The sequence below is a fragment of the Natator depressus genome, chromosome 16 (assembly GCF_965152275.1).
Source record: "Natator depressus isolate rNatDep1 chromosome 16, rNatDep2.hap1, whole genome shotgun sequence".
NCBI lineage: Eukaryota > Metazoa > Chordata > Testudines > Cheloniidae > Natator > Natator depressus.
The window spans coordinates 22,216,980-22,237,162 of NC_134249.1; the positions used below are offsets into that span (position 1 = coordinate 22,216,980).

The 20,183-nt window shown below is 46.5% G+C and overlaps 1 protein-coding gene across 7 annotated transcripts in view; it reads left to right on the forward strand.

The window, feature by feature from the left end:
• Positions 1 to 20,183, forward strand: part of DAB2IP (DAB2 interacting protein) — a 323,093-nt gene that overhangs the window by 233,336 nt on the left and 69,574 nt on the right. For all 7 annotated transcript variants that reach the window (XR_012642104.1, XM_074973725.1, XM_074973722.1 and 4 more), the window contains one exon: positions 8,138 to 8,291. Coding sequence is in view for 6 of the 7 variants with exons in the window: in XM_074973725.1 (XP_074829826.1) it covers positions 8,138 to 8,291 (154 nt within the window). In the remaining variant the exon portion in view is untranslated. The remainder of the gene's footprint in view (positions 1 to 8,137; positions 8,292 to 20,183) is intronic.

A 20,183-nucleotide genomic window follows, 5' to 3' on the forward strand; every position in this document is an offset into this window, starting at 1 on the left:
ACGAATTTTTTGAATTCCCTTTTATTCTTCTCTCTCGGTGCTCTTTCTTGGCTTTTTGCAATTTCTCTCACCTTGCAGAATGCAAACCAATCAAGTTAGCTTCTCCACTGTTTATAATGAGTTTCACTTTCAGGTTCTCGACAACAGCCCTTCCCAAGGAATATTTTGTTAAGCAAATAAACAGGCATTCCCAGGTAATTTAAAAGATTTTTTAAAATGGCATCATCGCTCGGGTTTTGAGAAGCTTTGTTTGTACAAAATCAAAATGGGGAGCCTTGTTTGAATTGATAGAGTCCCTCTGGTTGTAATTATTTTCCCTGTTGGTTAAAATTGAGGCTCACCTCAAAATGAGGGCAGGACCTATTGAATGTAATTTATGTGTTCGTTGTGTGACTGACCGTTAACTGATGCCCCATGCAGAGGACATAAGTCGTGCTACTACTGCCGATAAAGCAGATTCTCCAGTAGCGGGGGGTCTGTTCCGGGAGCAGAAAAGCCTGGCTTCATTCCCGCTGTTGCTGGAAGGTCCAATGCAACTACTGAGCCAGTCAAAGAGGATAAGGTTTGATTTATTTTCAGCTGCAACGGGACAAAATCCTTCTCTTGTTTTATGATGCAAATTAATTCCACAGAGTGGTCCACTTTGCTCTCAGTCATAACAAACATTCCCTAATCCCCAGGCTGGAGGCAGCTAGAATCTCCTCTCCATTCTGCACAGCAGATCCCTTCCTGGTGGCTTTGCTTCTCTGACGTGTGCAGGACGCCCCTCAAGGAGTAGTGTGCACGTAGGGGACAGCAGAACAGCCTCAGAGATTCCCCCGTGTGGGTGGGAGGGGAGGAGTGTTAGCCCTTGATAAGTGATTTGGAAGTGAGGTAATGAATTTTCCCTGTGTTTGCCAGTTACCTGGCCGGGAGGTGTAGTAAAATCTGGGGGAACCGGATGGCTCCAAGCACTGGTAATGGGATGCAGAACCTTTCACCTCCAGGTCACCAGACCAAACCTAGATCCCAGCAGGGTGATAACCAAAACATGTTACCCTCTGATGGCAGTGGGATGGCCTGTGTGAACTAAGTCTGACAGTCTCAGCCTCACTCTGTGTCCAGCACTGCTCCTAGTGTTAAAAGGGAACCTTCATCTTAGAAATCACACTTCTCTCTGGACCTTTCTTACCTGCTGCTGTTCCAAGGGACACTGAAGAGCGGAACTGGAAGATATTCGAGAAGCCGTCTTCTTCTCCATTTGTTTACTTAGTGCAGTTAACAGGACTTTGTGGCTCGTCCCCTTTATCTGTACTCAGTCAGTTTCCCCTGTTGGGTGCCTTTCAGCAACAGAGGAGAGGGAAATATTTTAAAAACCAGGAAAATTATCATTGTAAACACACACAAATCAGCAGGTGGATTAGGCAGGTGAGGCCTGAAACTAAAACTGTGGAGATAGTATGTGGATGTTTCCCCTTTAAGAGCTTGTCTACATGTGGAAGATAATATTCCAGAATAAGACAGAGTGTGGATTTAAAGCAGATTAACTACAGCAGAATAACTCCATGTGAACACTCAAATTCCATAATGAGAGTGTCACACATTGAACCGGAATGACTCCATGTGTGGACGAGGCCTAAACCCTGTCCCTGTTTGGAGCCTCAGCAGAGGGCTGAGTTCTGGAATTGAGCACAGAGACTCAGCTCTGCTGATGGTCCCTCCTGTGTACAGCTGAGCTGGGCCAGCAGACATTAATCTGCTTGGCTTAGATTTACCTCATGACCTGGAAGTGAAAGGCTCCATACCCCATTACCAATCCCTGGCACATTGTTAGTCAGGTTAGCTGTCCTGCTGACGGTTAACCCTTGCAGTTTCTCAGAGCTCAGGGTCTAGCCCAAATGTCCACACGGCAATTTTTCAGCCCCACAAGCCCAAGCCAGCTGACCCGGGCCATCCGTGGGTTTTTTTATCCCTGTGTAAACTTACTCACAAAGCATCAGTATGCTTGGAGTATTGCTGCAATCTAAATAATAATGTTCAGCATCCCTAATTCTGGCTGTTTAATAAAGAGTCACGCCAAGAGCATTAGAATCTCTTAATGCTGAAATGTTCCATTAGGTTTATTATTTAGAAAAACAATCCTCTCTCTCTGCTCTTGGGCAGTAAACATTTTTTCTTTAATAACTAGCTTTTGGCTGCCTCTCTGTTGGACCCTCCAGGACAGTGCCAGGAGGGGTAATGCTGTTATTTCTCTTTAAAGCTGATGTGATATTTTATGAGATTTCCCCCCCTTCCATTTAAACTGAACCTTGGAGACACAGAAGAGGATTAAAATAAGGCACGTGGCAAAACAAACCCAATGTGCTGTTCGGAGACACAGTTCCTCCAATGAGAAGTCTGTGACCTGGTGGATTTATCTGCTGCACTTATAAAAGCCCAGCAACCTAATTTGATTTGCTCATGTAAACCAAGATGGGAGCCAGAATACATCGTGTGTTGTTAAAGAAAGAAATTGGCTGTGTGCACATGCTATTTTTTAAAATGTAACTGTAGGGAGATGGATTTGAAGGAAACACCTCCCAGTCCTGGAAGTGTGTATATACAGCAAATGAACACTCTCTGTATGGCTTGGTTAGGTGGCTGGGGGCTATCGTGGTCTCAGTTTCTGAAAATGAGGAAGGGAAGAGGATGAATTTACAGATGCTCTGGTCATTCATGGGTTGCTCTGACAACAAGAAATTCTGTACCTGTTTTACATAGCTGTTCCCTAGATTCCAGAGCCAGAGGGCACTGTTGTGATCATCTAGTCTGACCTCCTGTATAACATATGCCACAGAACTTCCCCCAAATAATTCCCAGAGCATCACTTTTAGAGAAACATCCAATCTTGATTTTAAAATGGCCAGTGATAGAGAATCCACCTTGACCTTTGGTAAATTGTTTCAATGGTTAAGTACCTTCACTGGCAAAAATTTACACCCTATTTCCAGTGTAAATTTGTCTAGCTTCAACTACCAGCCACTGGATTGCATTATACCTTTCTCTGCTAGATTGACGGGCCTATTGTTAAATGTTTGTGCCCCATGTAGAGACACATAGGCTGTAGTCAAGGCACCCCTTGACCTTCTAATAGATCTCTTTGACTCTATCACTAGAGGTAAGCTAAATAGTAGATTTGAAGAACTCTGTCACTATAAAGGCATGATCTCTAATCCTTTAATCATTCTCATGCCTCTTCTCTGAACCCTCTCCAATTTATCAACATCCTTCTTGAGTTGTGGACACCAGAACTGGACACAGAATTCCAGCTGTAGTCGCATCAGTGCCAAGTACAGAAGTAAAATAATCTCTCTATTCCTAGCTGAGATTCCCCGAGTTATGCATCCCGGGATCGCATTTAGCTCTTCTGGCCACAGCATCGCACTGGGAGCTCGTGTTCACTGGATTCTCCACCACGACCCCCCAAATCTTTGTCAGAGTCACTGCTTCCCTGGGTAGAGTCCCCCATTCTGTAAATGTGGCCTGCATTCCTTGTCCTGAGATGGATACATTTGCATTTAGCTGTTTTAAAACACACATTGTTTGCTTGTACCCAGTTTACCAAATGATCACATTGCTTTGAATCAGGGACCTGACTCTCTCTTGATTTTTAGTAACCTCTGTAAACGTTATCAGTGATGATTTTTTGTTTTCTTCCAGGTTGTAGATAAAAATGTTAAATAATGTAGGGCCAAGAACTGATCCCTGAGGGACCTCACTGGAAAAGACCCACTCTGTGACTACTCCCCATTTGCAGTTACATTTTGAGACCTATTAGCTAGCCAATTTTTAATCCATTTAACTTGTGCCATGTTAATTGTGTATCATTCTAGTTTTTTAATCAAAATGTCATGCAGCACCAATTCAAATGCCTTAGAGAAGTCTAAGTATATTACGTCAACACTATTACCTTTATCAGCCAAATTTATAATCTCATCAAAAAAAAAATATCAAGTTAGTTTGACAGGATCTAGTGTATGTAAACTCACGTTAATTGGCATTAATTAATCCTCCTCCTTTAATTCCTTATTAATCGAGTCTAGTATCAGCCGCTCCATTATCTTGCCCGGGAGCAATGTCAGGCTGACAGACCTATAATTGCCCAGGTCATCCCATTTACCCTTTTTAAATATTGGCACACCATGAGCTTTCTTGCAGTCTCCTGGAACTTCCCCAGTGATCCAAGGCTTATTGAAAATCAGCATTAACGGTCCAGCAAGCTCCTCAGCCAGCTCTTTCCAAACTATCTAAAATATTGGAGGCATGCTAGGAATATCTGCATTGCAATTGTCCCTCCGAACTGGCAGCAAGGTTGTATGATCACGCGCCCATTGTGAGACGACTTTGCTCACAAGTGGTTCCTCTGCAGGGAGCTGGCGACAGAACTGTCCCTTCAGGATAGAGGTAGGTGCCTCCTAGGCCCAGGGCAGAGCAATAAGTGCAGAAGGCTCACACAGATGCTACCCCTGCTGCACCAGCTCTCTGATTAGAGTGGCCTTCACACCGCACCATTGTTAATCCTGCACTTTTCCCAACCTCTGAAGTCAGAATTATTTTTTTGTTCTCAAATTGCTGCCCCTCTTCAGTTAGAGCAGGCTCAGCCCAAGCATTCCAGGTCTCTTGTGCGTTAGCTGTGAAAACATTATACCTCTCAGCTGCTTCATCTTTAATGTGCATGTGGCTGGCTTTTATTCTCTCTCCCAAGTGACCAGGACAGCAGAATTATTGTTTCAGTAAGAATAATAGTGCCCTCTCTGCAGTGAGTCAGCCAGGCAGTTCATGGCATTAGCGGGAATTTCTTATTACTGTTCACACAAAAGGGAAACCTGCACAACCATGGGCACTAAGACAGGGAGTTACAAACAGCTGCCAGTAAATGGATCCCTGCAGCAAATGTCATGTCACCCACTAACGGACATGACAAATTTTCCTTCACTAGAAGTGGGTATTGAAATGAAAGGGTACTGTGCCCTTTGCAGACATCCACTATATATCCACATTCTACAAAGCATTCATTGCTTGTAGCAGGCAGTCTGGACAGCGGCAAGTTTCAGAGGGTTACGGGAAGCATGGGGAGTAGCCTTTATTGATTTTTAATTGTGTGTGTGTGTGTGTGTGTGTGTGTGTGTGTGTGTGTGTGTGAGACTTTGGTGCTGGTGAATGGTGTCAGACTGTCCTGGGAGATCCTGACCAAGCAGTGTTCATGCCTGTCCTGGAGGGGTTGCTTCAATGGTGAGGTAGATTTCCGCGGTGCAATCTGACCCCCGGCCACTTTTATTTTTATGAAAAAATCCCAATGACTGTACAGTTTCTTAATGTATGAAGGTGCCGTAAACTATGGGTATAATGTGAACGCTGTTGAATTTGGTAATGACATAACATAGTCCTATTGTAGTGTCCTTCATTGCTTAAATATATGTAGATGATATTCTGAAGCAAACCACTGTTAAATAACAATGTAACATGAAAAGTTCTCCCCCCTCAGGTTCCCTCCACTACACACGTGCACTTCCACACACATGCCCACACCTGCAACTTCTGACTGATTTTGTTGCAATGTTTGCTAAACTGGGAGAACAGCAATACAGATTAATGGCTTGATAGTGTGTGTGTGTGTGTGTGTGTATATATGTATACATACAATATGTGCTTATTGAATTCTGAGTTCATATTGCCAGAACTTTACACACACTAAGAATTTGAGCCTCAGTCTGATTGCTTAGATTTCCTAGATTTTTCCCTAAATTATAGAAAGTAAGACTTAATATAAATGTCACCATGGTGAGTTCTTTAGCAATTGGTTAATGGTTTATGCTATCAGCTCCACGGTTTCCAGATATTTCTCTCTATCACTCGCAGCCGGGGTTAACTCGATCAATCTAGCTGCATTAGAGTTACTTTGCAGAATCGTTCAGGGAATAAGGATGTGGGCCCCTTTTCTTCAAAAATAGTATTAAATTGCCACAAACTACTGGAAAATGACAGTGAGACTTTGCTCAGTTCCTAAAGATCAGTTTTACTTGCAAGAGTGCTCCAGGTTGAGTGGACAGTTTAGAGGATTGCTAATGGGATTTACAGCCTTTTGTTTCTAAGTCGCTAGTTCTAATCCGGCCCAAATCAGTAAGGACCAAAGATTATTAGCTTCTGAGGGCTGCTTGATGTCCTGTGTGAAATGTGTTTGATGGTCATCTTAGTGCAGTTCCCAGTGGACACATTATTAGATACCACCACAATTGGTCTTGGCCGTCAGCCTCAGTAGAGAGCACCAAAGACTGAACAGCCCATGGAGACTGAGCTGTCTATTAACCCCCAGATACTGTCCCTCCCCTTTGGTTAATGTTGTCTGTGTTGCATCGGTTCTGCAGAAAAATAGGGGCCTTCACTTTGCAGGGCTGTCAGTCTGGCACTTTTAACTGGACAAACCAGATGAAGTTTGAACCTTTATCACCTCAGGGCCTGCTCATGGAATGAACCTTTATGGCTAAGCTCGCAAAGTACCTGGTTTATTTTTGGCACTACTGTTGGCTGTTTTCTCGTCTCAGTTTGGCATCTGACTGAAAATGGTGAATTTTGTATACGTGGCCGGCATTTCTTAGTGTTTCTTTCAGCTTTGTTCCTGAGAATGGCAAAACTCAATTCACACAGATGAAGCAATCTGAAACAATGCATGTGAATTGCATCACTTTGTGTGTTGAGGACAGTGTTAAAAATAAAGGCTAAAATCCATTCACTTTGCAAAGTCCTGTCCTTTGAAGCAGCCTAAATGCTGTCCCTTACAGACAGACCCACACACACTCACAGCTTCTCTGAGAGACACTGAGACTGTTGCCATGGGTTCTAAAGGTCAAAGTTATTAGAGTCAGTTTCTCAGATCTGGCCTCAGTAGAAGTGTTTTATATTGTGTAGACGTGAGATAAAGGGACCGTTTCATTTGCCCTCATGTTTCTTTTCCTGCTGCCCTTTTATATTTTTTTAATTTTTCCTCCAAAGCCTCATATTTTCCCCATGCCCTCTCTGATTCCTCATTAACAGTTACTTGCACCATTGTCTGTACTGATCCTTGCTGAAAATTGTGCATTGTTCACCATCTGCAGACTTCCCTGCTGTTTAAATGCTGCCCATGCACCTCCAGGGCATTTAAATGAGTCTGTAGGGCTCTCAGGTCCTGTTTTCCACCTCTCTCCTTCGCGTGGATGTGTCTGTAACAGTCAGGATGGGCACATCAGCTGCAAAGTGTTAATCCAGCCACTGGCTCCACCCATGATAGGAATTTGTGCTTTCCTTGCAAATGAAGATGGAGGTGCAATACTGTATCTCGGGGTACCTGGGGTCCTGCATGCTTCCCATGTGTTAGCATTCTCCCTGCAGCGCTCCATCCGCAGCTCTGTATTCCCAAGTGGGAGACCCAATCTGAATAAAATCCAAATCTTTTGGGGCTTTGAAGAAAGCACAATTAGTATTGGTTTTCCCTCCATTTTTGTACAACTTTCTACTGTCACCTGGGACTGGTGGCTGTGAAATAACGGGAGATGAAACCCCATGTGAAGGGGATCTCCCATCCAAGTATGGACCAGACCCAACCCTGTTTAAATCTGCAATCCCTGCTACGATCACAGCATATGGCAGTAGAGATATAGTCCATACAGATCACCTCATGGCATGGGGCATATGGCATGTGTACTGTGTATCCTGGTGTTGGTGAGTGTGTTAAACCGGTACTGGTGACTGTTTTGTCCTGCAGTGCCAACCTACCAAACTGACCTCATTTAACTCTGAGGGCTGAATTTGCAAAGTCTGATGCAACAGGGGTTGTGTACCTGCAAAAAAACACAGACATCTTTGCAGGGACACGTGTTGTGTGCATCTACAAACATGGACTCCTGCTGCACTTCCTTCTCCTACAGCATCAGAGTGAAGTAAACCAACGTTTTATTATAAACCTCTTCATAATGCAGCCTCTTTACCAAATTACAAAGGGGGTTGCAGAGCAGTCCCCAACGGGCCTGTTATCTCATGCAAAAAATTCCCAGTGGTTTTGTAGATTGACTTGAAACACATGCACCTAATCAGCTCTCTGTGGAGAACAGATGCCACTGATGTCATTGTGTTCTTCCTCTAGATCCCATCTAATGCCGAGGCTGAAAGAATCACGCTCCCACGAGTCTTTGCTCAGCCCCAGTAGCGCCGTTGAGGCTCTGGATCTCAGTATGGAGGAAGAAGTGGTCATCAAGCCAGTTCACAGTAGCATTCTGGGGCAGGACTATTGTTTTGAGGTAAGAGGCTTTTGTGTCCATCCTGCAACATGGTGTTGGAAGGTATCTGTTTGGTGAGTAGTGTGGGGGAATCTTCTTGCCTTATAAACATCTCTGGTGTGATCTTTCGTTTATCAGAGCAATGTCTAATGGAGACAGTTGTTTCAATGGGAGTTTGTGTATGCTCTGTAAAAAAAATTCTGTTGGGAAAAATATACCAATAAAATGAGAGCTCTGACCCCATTTTACAGTGGTAGCAGGACCTGCTGCTTGGAGAGCTACCCAGCAGTCCTAAACACAGTCCGTGCCCCCATAGAGCATAGATAAATAATCCATAGTCATATAGACAACATAACCTGCAGTTCTCTATTCTGTGGCTGCATGGGCTTCATACACTGTTGTCCATGGGGATAGAATTCAGGACCTTATTATCCAAAAACATCAGGCTTCTGTTGCTTGAGTAAAAGGGAGATCTCTGTGAGCTGGAGTATTATTGGGTTTTATATCCTAGCAGGCGATAGCTAAGGGTATGTCTACACTACGAAATTAGGTCGAATTTATAGAAGTCGGTTTTTTAGAAATCGGTTTTATATATTCGAGTGTGTGTGTCCCCACAGAAAATGCTCTAAGTGCATTAACTCGGCGGAGTGCTTCCACAGTACCGACGCAAGCGTCGACTTCCGGAGTGTTGCACTGTGGGTAGCTATCCCACAGTTCCCGCAGTCTCCGCTGCCCATTAGAATTCTGGGTTGAGATCCCAATGCCTGATGGGGCTAAAACATTGTCGCGGGTGGGTCTGGGTACATATCGTCAGGCCCCCGTTTCCTCCCTCCCTCCATAAAAGCATCAGCAGACAATCGTTTCGTGCCTTTTTTCTTGAGTTACCTGTGCAGACGCCATACCACGGCAAGCATGGAGCCCGCTCAGGTAACCGTCACCGTATGTCTCCTGGGTGCTGGCAGACGCGGTACTGCATTGCTACACAGCAGCATCAACCCATTGCCTTGTGGCAGCAGATGGTGCAATAGGACTGGTAGCCGTCATCGTCATGTCCGAGGTGCGGCCAGGAGCGCCTGGGAAGACATGGGCGCAGGGACTAAATTTGGAGTGACTTGACCAGGTCATTCTCTTCAGTCCTGCAGTCAGTCCTATTGAACCATCTTATGGTGAGCAGGCAGGCGATATGGATTGCTAGCAGTCCTACTGTACCATCTTCTGCAAGGCAGGCAAGAGATGAGGATGGCTAGCAGTCCTACTGCACCATCTTCTGCCGAGCAGCCATGAGATGTGGATGGCTTACAGTCCTTCTGCACCGTCTGCTGCCAGCCAAAGATGTAAAAGATAGATGGAGTGGATCAAAACAAGAAATAGACCAGATTTGTTTTGTACTCATTTGCTTCCCCCCCCACCCCCCGTCTAGGGGACTCATTCCTCTAGGTCACACTGCAGTCACTCACAGAGAAGGTGCAGCGAGGTAAATCTAGCCATGTATCAATCAGAGGCCAGACCAACCTGCTTGTTCCAATAAGAACAATTACTTAGGTGCACCATTTCTTATTGGAACCCTCTGTGAAGTCCTGCCTGAAATACTCATTGATGTAAAGCCACCCCCTTTGTTGATTTTAATTCCCTGTAAGCCAACCCTGTAAGCCATGTTGTCAGTCGCCCCTCCCTCCGTCAGAGCAACGGCAGACAATCGTTCCGCGCCTTTTTTCTGTGCGGACGCCATACCAAGGCAAGCATGGAGGCCGCTCAGCTCACTTTGGCAATTAGGAGCACATTAAACACCCACGCATTATCCAGCAGTATGTGCAGCACCAGAACCTGGCAGAGCGAAACCGGGCGAGTAGGCGACATCAGCATGGTGACGAGAGTGATGAGGACATGGACACAGACTTCTCTCAAAGAACGGGCCCTGGCAATGTGGGCATCATGGTGCTAATGGGGCAGGTTCATGCTGTGGAACGCCAATTCTGGGCTCGGGAAACAAGCACAGACTGGTGGGACCACATAGTGTTGCGGGTCTGGGACGATTCCCAGTGGCTGCGAAACTTTCGCATGCGTAAGGGCACTTTCATGGAACTTTGTGACTTACTTTCCCCTGCCCTGAAGCGCATGAATACCAAGATGAGAGCAGCCCTCATAGTTGAGAAGTGAGTGGCGATAGCCCTGTGGAAGCTTGCAACGCCAGACAGCTACCGGTCAGTTGGGAATCAATTTGGAGTGGGCAAATCTACTGTGGGGGCTGCTGTGATGCAAGTAGCCCACGCAATCAAAGATCTGCTGATATCATGGGTAGTGACCCTGGGAAATGTGCAGGTCATAGTGGATGGCTTTGCTGCAATGGGATTCCCTAACTGTGGTGGGGCCATAGACGGAACCCATATCCCTATCTTGGCACCGGAGCACCAAGCCGGCGAGTACATAAACCGCAAGGGGTACTTTTCAATAGTGCTGCAAGCTCTGGTGGATCACAAGGGATGTTTCACCAACATCAACGTGGGATGGCCGGGAAAGGTACATGACGCTCGCATCTTCAGGAACTCTGGTCTGTTTCAAAAGCTGCAGGAAGGGACTTTATTCCCAGACCAGAAAATAACTGTTGGGGACGTTGAAATGCCTATATGTATCCTTGGGGACCCAGCCTACCCCTTAATGCCATGGCTCATGAAGCCATACACAGGCAGCCTGGACAGTAGTCAGGAGCTGTTCAACTACAGGCTGAGCAAGTGCAGAATGGTGGTAGAATGTGCATTTGGATGTTTAAAGGCGCGCTGGCGCAGTTTACTGACTCGCTTAGACCTCAGCGAAACCAATATTCCCACTGTTATTACTGCTTGCTGTGCGCTCCACAATATCTGTGAGAGTAAGGGGGAGACGTTTATGGCGGGGTGGGAGGTTGAGGCAAATCGCCTGGCTGCTTGTTACGCGCAGCCAGACGCCAGGGCGGTTAGAAGAGCACAGGAGGGCGCGGTACACATCAGAGAAGCTTTGAAAACCGGTTTCATGACTGGCCAGGCTACGGTGTGAAAGTTCTGTTTGTTTCTCCTTGATGAAATCCCCCGCCCCTTGGTTCACTCTACTTCCCTGTAAGCTAACCACCCTCCCCTCCTCCCTTCGATCACCGCTTGCAGAGGCAATAAAGTCATTGTTGCTTCACATTCATGCATTCTTTATTCATTCATCACACAAATAGGGGGATGACTACCAAGGTAGCCCAGGAGGGGTGGTGGAGGAGGGAAGGAAAATGTCACACAGCACTTTAAAAGTTTACAACTTTAAAATTTATTGAATGCCAGCCTTCTGTTTTTTGGGCAATCCTCTGTGGTGGAGTGGCTGGTTGGCCGGAGGCCCCCCACCACGTTCTTGGGCGTCTGGGTGTGGAGGCTATGGAACTTGGGGAGGAGGGTGTTTGGTTACACAGGGGCTGTAGTGGCAGTCTGTGCCCAAGCTGCCTTTGCTGCAGCTCAACCATACACTGGAGCATACTGGTTTGATCCTCCAGCAGCCTCAGCATTGAATCCTGCCTCCTCTCATCACGCTGCCGCCACATTTGAGCTTCAGCCCTCTCTTCAGCCCGCCACCTCTCCTCCCGGTCATTTTGTGCTTTCCTGCACTCTGACATTATTTGCCTCCACGCATTCGTCTGTGCTCTGTCAGTGTGGGAGGACAGCATGAGCTCAGAGAACATTTCATCACGAGTGCATTTTTTTTTCTTTCTAATCTTCACTAGCCTCTGGGAAGGAGAAGATCCTGTGATCATTGAAACACATGCAGCTGGTGGAGAAGAAAAAAGGGACAGCGGTATTTAAAAAGACGCATTTTATAAAACACTGGCTACACTCTTTCAGGGTAAACCTTGCTGTTAACATTACATACATAGCACATGTGCTTTCGTTACAAGGTCGCATTTTGCCTCCCCCCTCCCCGTGGCTACCCCCTCAACCCTCCCCCCTCCCCGTGGCTAACAGCGGGGAACATTTCTGTTCAGCCGCAGGCAAACAGCTCAGCAGGAACGCGCTCCTCTGAATGTCCCCTTAAGAAAAGCACCCTATTTCAACCAGGTGACTATGAATGATATCTCACTCTCCTGAGGATAACACAGAGAGATAAAGAACGGATGTTGTTTGAACGCCAGCAAACATACACTGCAATGCTTTGTTGTACAATGATTCCCGAGTACGTGTTACTGGCCTGGAGTGGTAAAGTGTCCTACCATGGAGGACCGAATAAGGCTGCCCTCCCCAGAAACCTTTTGCAAAGGCTTTGGGAGTACATCCAGGAGAGCCGCGAATGCCAGGGCAAATTAATCCTTTCACATGCTTGCTTTTAAACCATGTGTAGTATTTTAAAAGGTACACTCACCGGAGGTCCCTTCTCCGCCTGCCGGGTCCAGGAGGCAGCCTTGGGTGGGTTCGGGGGGTACTGGCTCCAGGTCCAGGATCAGAAACAGTTCCTGGCTGTCGGGAAAACCGGTTTCTCCGCTTGCTTGCTGTGAGCTATCTACAACCTCATCATCATCATCGTCTTCTTCGTCCCCAAAACCTGCTTCCGTGTTGCCTCCATCTCCATTGAAGGAGTCAAACAACACGGCTGGGGTAGTGGTGGCTGAACCCCCTAAAATGGCATGCAGCTCATCAGAGAAGCGGCATGTTTGGGGCTCTGACCCGGAGTGGCCGTTCGCCTCTCTGGTTTTCTGGTAGGCTTGCCTCAGCTCCTTAAGTTTCACGCGGCACTGCTTCGGGTCCCTGTTATGGCCTCTGTCCTTCATGCTCTGGGAGATTTTGACAAAGGTTTTGGCATTTCGAAAACTGGAACGGAGTTCTGATATCACGGATTCCTCTCCCCATACAGCGATCAGATCCCGTACCTCCCGTTCAGTCCATGCTGGAGCTCTTTTGCGATTCTGGGACTCCATCATGGTCACCTCTGCTGATGAGCTCTGCATGGTCACCTGCAGCTTGCCATGCTGGCCAAACAGGAAATGAGATTCAAAAGTTCGCGGTTCTTTTCCCGTCTACCTGGCCAGTGCATCTGAGTTGAGAGTGCTGTCCAGAGCGGTCACAATGGAGCACTCTGGGATAACTCCCGGAGGCCAATACTGTCGAATTGTGTCCACAGTACCCCAAATTCGACCCGGCAAGGCCGATTTAAGCGCTAATCCACTTGTCAGGGGTGGAGTAAGGAAATCGATTTTAAGAGCCCTTTAATTCGAAATAAAGGGCTTCATCGTGTGGACGGGTGCAGGTTTACATCGATTTAATGCTGCTAAATTCGACCTAAAGTCCTAGTGTAGACCAGGGCTCAGAGAGGGCAACGTAGTTACTGGTACTTCAGTAGGTCTCCATCTTGCAGAGGGCAGTGGTGTGCACACAAACCAGCATGAGAGTCAGTAATGCAACATGCCATTAGGGAACCTATTATCCTACGGTGTGGAGGGCAGCACATTATTGTGCACCACAGCAGCTGGCTGTAGAACAGGGAAGCCATCTCCTTCCAGCAAGAGGGTTGTCATCGCTGCTGCTGCTCTGAAAGATGGGCACCGCGTTTTTATTCAGGGGTGGAAGGGAAGACAATGGCGTGAGCCCATACTTGGGTTACGCCTTAGGTTATGTCTGCACTGCTGTCAGAGGTGTGAGCAGGCATACCTGCACTAGCTTTAACCTACCTAGCTCGCTAAAAGTAGCAGTGAAGACACAGTGGTGCAGGCTTCGGGACAGGATGGACAAGCCCGCCTGTCCCCTTGGAACATACCCTTTTTGCTAACCTGCGCTGAAGCCTGCCCTGCTGCATCTTCACTGCTGTTTTTAGCAAGCTAGCTAAATTAAACCTAATGCAGGTATGCCTACCCGAGCCCCGGTCACCCCTTCAACTGCAATGTAGACGTACCTGAGAGTGTAGTGATGGGGGGAGGGAAGTGTTCCTTTGGCAGATTGCGCTAGATAGGGACAACCTGGTGTTTATTAATGGTGAACCAGCAGCTGAGGTTGGTTTAATTTTTGTTGTTGTAGAAATTAGCAGCAAGTTGAAATTTAAAAATAATTTCTTAAAATGTAAAGAGGCAAAATGGAAAATACTTTTTAAAAGAAGATTATCCCCAAACATAAGCCCTAAAGCAAGAAGAAGGCATAAATTTTCCAGTGTGATTTGCTCTCTGGAGAATTGAGCAAGTGCAGTAGGTCAGGAGGAGAACAGTTTTGTAAATTATACAGCCTCTATTACATTCCACTCAAGAAAGATAAAATAAAGCTAGATGGAAAATAGATGTGACATCCATAATATAAGAGTTGTTTACCAATTCTGCTCAGCACACAAGAGCAGAGCAAGGGATATGAACAGTACTTGTAGAAAGTTGACTGAGAGGGGAATTATACAAATCATGTACTTGTAAGGGGGAAGCACGTTTTATTTTTAAGTGAGTTTGATCAAGAAGAGTTGTATAGGAAAACAGAACATAGTAATGGTACTCCTGAGGGCATTCTGCGCCAAAAAAATAAAAATTCTATGCACAATATTTTAAATTTCTGCAAATTTTATTTGTCAAATAAATGTGGAGGCTCCAGCATGGCATTGGGGAGCACAGGCCACTGGCTATAAGAATGTGGGAGATCACTGTGCAGCTCCCCCCCGCCTCTGGGGGACACAGATTCAGCAGTGAAGCTGCACCCAATCCCGACACAGTGCAAGGACCAGTTCTGCCCCAGAAACACCCCAGGGCCCTGCCCCTCCATGCCATGTACATCAGGTGTGGGCAGGCAGGCTCACCAAGGCAGGATCCAAGTGTGGAGGGGCTTAGTGGGGGGGGGGGGGGATCCAGGTGTGGGTTGAGAGAGTTCTGTTTTGGGCAATCTGCATATGGGCAGCTCAGTGGGGGATCTGGATGCACAGAGGCTTGTTGGGGGATTCTGGATGCAATGGGACTCTGCAGGGGGATCCAGGTGAAGGTGGTTGGGGCTCAGCAGGGAGGGATCGGGGTGTGGGGAGCTCCATGGGGGGTCCAGATGCTGGGGGAGTGGGGCTCATCGGGGGAGTTCTGGGTAGAGTGGGCTTAGGCTCGGCGAGGGGGTCTGGCTGCATGGGGGTTGGGTGGATAGGGGAGCAGCTCCCTATACAGTGATCTCTCCCCCTGCAGCTGAGGAGCTATGGGTGCAGGAAGCGCAGGCGGGGGAGTTTGCAGAGCTTCCTTCAGCTGGGAAAGAAATCTGGGGATGGATCTAACTCAGGCCCGAATGCCGTGCAGGGGAAGAGGAAGTCCCGTCCTTCCCCAGCCCAGCCAGGACTAGCAGCTGAGCCTGGCACACAGTAGGAGCCACCAGCTGGGTCCTCCCCAGTTCCGCCCCTTGCCCCACAGTGATTTTCTTCTCTGTCGGCTGCCCTGGGTGCCCAAAACATACTGCTGGGGAGGTCCTTTTGCTTCTCCATCAGAAAGTCACTTTTTCTGCGGGGAAGCAAAGAAATCTGTGGGGGACATAAATTCTGTGCATGCACAGTGGCACAGAATTCCCCTAGAAGTATAGTGGCTGTTTAGAAATCCTGTGGAGGAATGTGAAAGAATGCCAGAAAACAAAAAGGACAGTGTTTTATGACTACTGGGTACGCATCAGCCAGCCTCTATAGGGAAATGCTTAAGGTGAAAGCTAAATGATGTGTTGTGTTCCTGCCCTCCTCTAACATCTCTGGAGACCCTGGTTCAAATACTGGCTTCAGAAGTGAAAGAAGTTTGCAGGTCTCACCTTAATCCCTAATGGGCATTAGTCTGCCTCTCAAGACCACTAAGCCACTTGTGTAGAGGCAGAGGATTTGAATTAGCACAGGCAGAGTGGAGGAACACGCAGTGGCTCTCTTGCGGGGGCTAGGACTAGACTAGCAGGGGGTGCTGTCAGACCTGAGGTGCGCTGCAGATCCACTCATTCATCAGACCACCACATTTCCACCCTTGTTTTAAAAGAGATGAACAACAATGTATGTTTGGTTCCAAGCATCTGTCTTACTGCCAGTGTGAAAATTGGAAAACGAAACCATAACTGTCTTTAGTTATTTTGTTACTGGGGCATAGATTTTGTTTAAGTTATTGGAAAGACAGAGTCCCCTAATGTCCCCTAGAATAAATCTCATCCCCCGAAGGTCCTCCCTTCAGGCTCTGAGCCTAGCTACTGTAGGTGTCCTGTTATCTGAGGGCTCAGGTCTGACTTAACAAAGGATGTTGGCCTCAGCAGAGGTCAGTGAGAACGGCAATGGCTTCCATGGATTAGAATTTTGAAAGCTTGGGTTCAAGTCTGCAGATGGCAGAGAGAAGAACTGAAGGTGGCTGAGACAGTGGTTGAAAGCCACGACACCGTTCTGCACATGAGAATACTAATGAGGAAAATGTGAACTGATGTCCCAGAAAACGAGCTCCGAGCAAGAAATGTCAAGGCAGAAGGGGCTGCCAAAGTCAGAGGCCAGGGTAACCAAGACATTTTCTGTACAGTGGATTATGAAGATGCTGCGGGATGATAATGCTACACTGGGGGGGATGTGGTGGAGCTGATCCTTGAAGATTCGAGTCAGGAAACAGCCAATTTTGTTCCCTTGGAATGAGGCGTTGACTGTTGACGCTGGGAGGTAAATGCCCATCTGGTGCCATTCAGAGGGTTCCTCTTAATAATTCCCTCCTTGCAGAGCTGTGCGTGGGGGTGGACAGAGCTTCCTCCGCCAGACAGTTGGTGTCTGTTAGGTCTCTCTTGGGAATGGTTGTGGTTGAATTGCCCTGTAAGGCTCCAGAACTCTTCCATCTGGGCTCTTGCCAACCACAGTGGGTGGCAGCTTTTCCAGAAGCTGCCTGCAGTCCGGGCTGCCTGGCATGCATCGCGTGGGACGCAGCACATGACAACCCCGAACACCATGGAGCAGCAGCGAGTGCGTGGTTCAGAAGATCAAAACAGCAGGATTCGACATGGCTGCAGATGGAGTTACACTGGAGGGTTAAGATGGAGAAGAGAACTGGCAGCACAGCTAAACTGAGCGGAAACCAAACCGTGCCAGGGCCATCTGCAGTGGAAAAAGCCCAACTCCCTTGATCTGAAGCAGCTGGCTGTTTAAAGGTACAGTACATTATTTCTCTCTTAGCCGAACTCGTTTATTGAGACATTATGTGACTGATTGCCCAGTTATATTCATCTGCAGTGGGGCCAAATTCAGATCAGGTGTAAGTAGATGTGTGCCCTTTGAAGTCAATAGTAATGCACCTGCTTCCACTAGGTCCAAATTTGGCTCACTGTGTTTTAGGATTTTCTTTCTATTTGTGCTCGTGGAACTTCCCCGTCTTTCTAAATCTCGTCCTCCTGCAAAATGTGGGGATCGATATTTATTTGGGGTTTTTTTTATTATTTTTATCCTTCCAAATAACTTATTGAACATCTGCTTTTTCTCTCTCCTAAACAAATGGAAGAAAAGTTTCCGAGCCAATATAGTGATCTAGTTCTGATGCATGTGCTGTGTGTGCTAAATCTGTATTAGGCAGTGTAGTCTCCTGAAGGAGATTGGACATCAGAGTTCCTGGAGCCTATTCCTGGCTCTGCCAGTTGAGGAGTTCAGTGATTAGAACCAGGCGTGGGAATCAGAACTCTGGGATTCTGTTTCCTGCCTCTGCTGCTTACCCACTGCAGGCCAAATGCGAGTCCCAGCAGACAGCCCCAGTGTCTGGGCCATGTGCTAGAGATTCTTTCAGGGGATGGGAGGAAGGATGTGCAGCAGCTACAACATTTCCTGATTGCCATTGTAGCCTCAGGGCTGCAACTGCTCCTACCCAGCCAACCTTCTCTTTCACCTTCACCCCCAACCTGCACAAGGGGATGTCAGCTGGATTGGCATAGTTGCAGTTCCAATTAGCCCTAGCCCTCAGATAACCTTCCAAACACTCTGCATGCCAGCCATAGGCATGGTTCTTTGTGTGTGTGTGTCTGGTACCCCTGCAGTCCAGGCACAGGTCACGTAACTTCTCTGTAACGTGGGTATGAGAATGCTCACTATTCCTGCTACAATGTAGGCTTAACTCTCGTTCGTAAAGTCAGTTCAGACCCTTGGCTGAAATAGCTGATGGAATTGCAAAGTTGTTGTTGTTATACAAAGATGAGCCAATTGCAAATGCACGTTATGTAACCCAATTCTGTTTTTCAGATAGTAGCAAAAGTCACAAGGCAGTTTGGTTTAACTAGAGGAACCGTCCATTCAGGGAATGGGGATAATGAGAGTAAATAAGTGTTAGCAATTAACAAGTACTACTAATTGAGTACTTGAGTCCATTAACACTGTTTTAGCAAATCTAAAAATCCTGAAGTGAACAGAATACTGTCTTCATGGAGATCATTAATAGCTCATGAAGATCATTTATATCGCATGACATTTAGGTCACAGGTCAAAGTCTAGGCATTCTTGCAAATCTGGGGAAAATTGCCTTTCCAGGCACATATGCTGGGCATGGCCTTCAACTCCTAATGGGCCAGGAGACTTTCTGGTCTGACACATGCAGAATGCCCCGGTTATGAAGGGTTGTTATGAGAGGAAACCTTAGAATTTAACTTTTGAATAATTATCCAGTGATCCATTGAGTTGGGATTTAATAGAATATTTGTTTGTTAAATTAATGCCAATTTATTGATGGGTAGTTTATAAAATATAGTAGATGCACATCTTATTAAACAATGGTAAACCATAAGCAGTTGGCATTGAATTAACAGACATTAGGGTAGAACAAGGGCTAAATTCTACTCTGATTTATATGGGAGTAAATCCGATTGGTTTTAGTGGGAGTTACCTATGTCACAGAGCAGAATTTGGCCCTAAAGAGAATTTCAGCCAAAAGGAATCCGAAAATTTCTGGTCCCTCAGGGATTAAATGGTGCAGCCTCATGGAAGGGCTGAATTCTGTTGTCCTTAATCACAATTCCCCAGAATTTAAATGGGAGTTTTGCTTCATTTAGGATTGCAGAATTTGGCCCCTGACAATTGCCATTAAATGACATGGTCATAGCATTAGAGTACAAGACCTCTGTCCTCCAGATTTGAGTATAGGGTACGTTACCTGGTGATTACTTTGGATCTTCCAAAGTCTAATCACTAGGGTAAAAAGAGAAGAGACCCTCAAATTCCCCCACATTTTGGATTCCATTTTGGATCTGAACTGAAGTTCTGTACATTCAAAATTCACCCCTCTATAGCAGATACTGAGCAATCTGTAGGGGCATTTGATGCTATGTTCTTCCATGTTATTTAGCTATAAACCGTATTGTTAAGTAACTCCGGAAGTAACAGAGTCTACCTTGATCTTTGTGCCTTTAACTCAGTGTTAGCCATACTTTTTTGTATGCAAAAGTGATGCAGTTTTGCACTCTCTGTTTTTAGGGAAAGTTATCATTCAGGTGCCGTGGCTAGACTGACCAAGAGTGCAGCTCCAGGGTATCTTCTGTGCAAATGGTCAAGATATTCTGACAAGCCCAGCAAAAATGCCACAGCAGGAAGAGGAGGAAGTGGGATCATGCAGTCTGGATAAAGCAGACCAGATTTGTTGCAGGAAAACCATGAGGAATGTAGCAGTCATACAGAAGCATGTAAAGATGCCAAAAAGAAAAGTGGGCAGAGATGATACAAGCAATCCTGTTAATGTGGAGTCTTCCATTCTCAACAGTAATAAAAGATAACTCCATCATGCCCAGAGGAATCCTTTAGATTTACAGTACAGCGCATGGATGCATGGCAATCTAGTAGAAAAGGTTGCTCTTAGCCATTAGCAGTGGTTTGAACAGCTCATGAAGCAGAAGCTACCTGAAATTGGCTGGAATATCAAGAGGTGGAAGGGCTATTGGATCCACTTGGCGAAGGTAACGTTGGACCTCTTCTCTTTTGTCCCATTTGGAAAATACCATAGAGGCACAT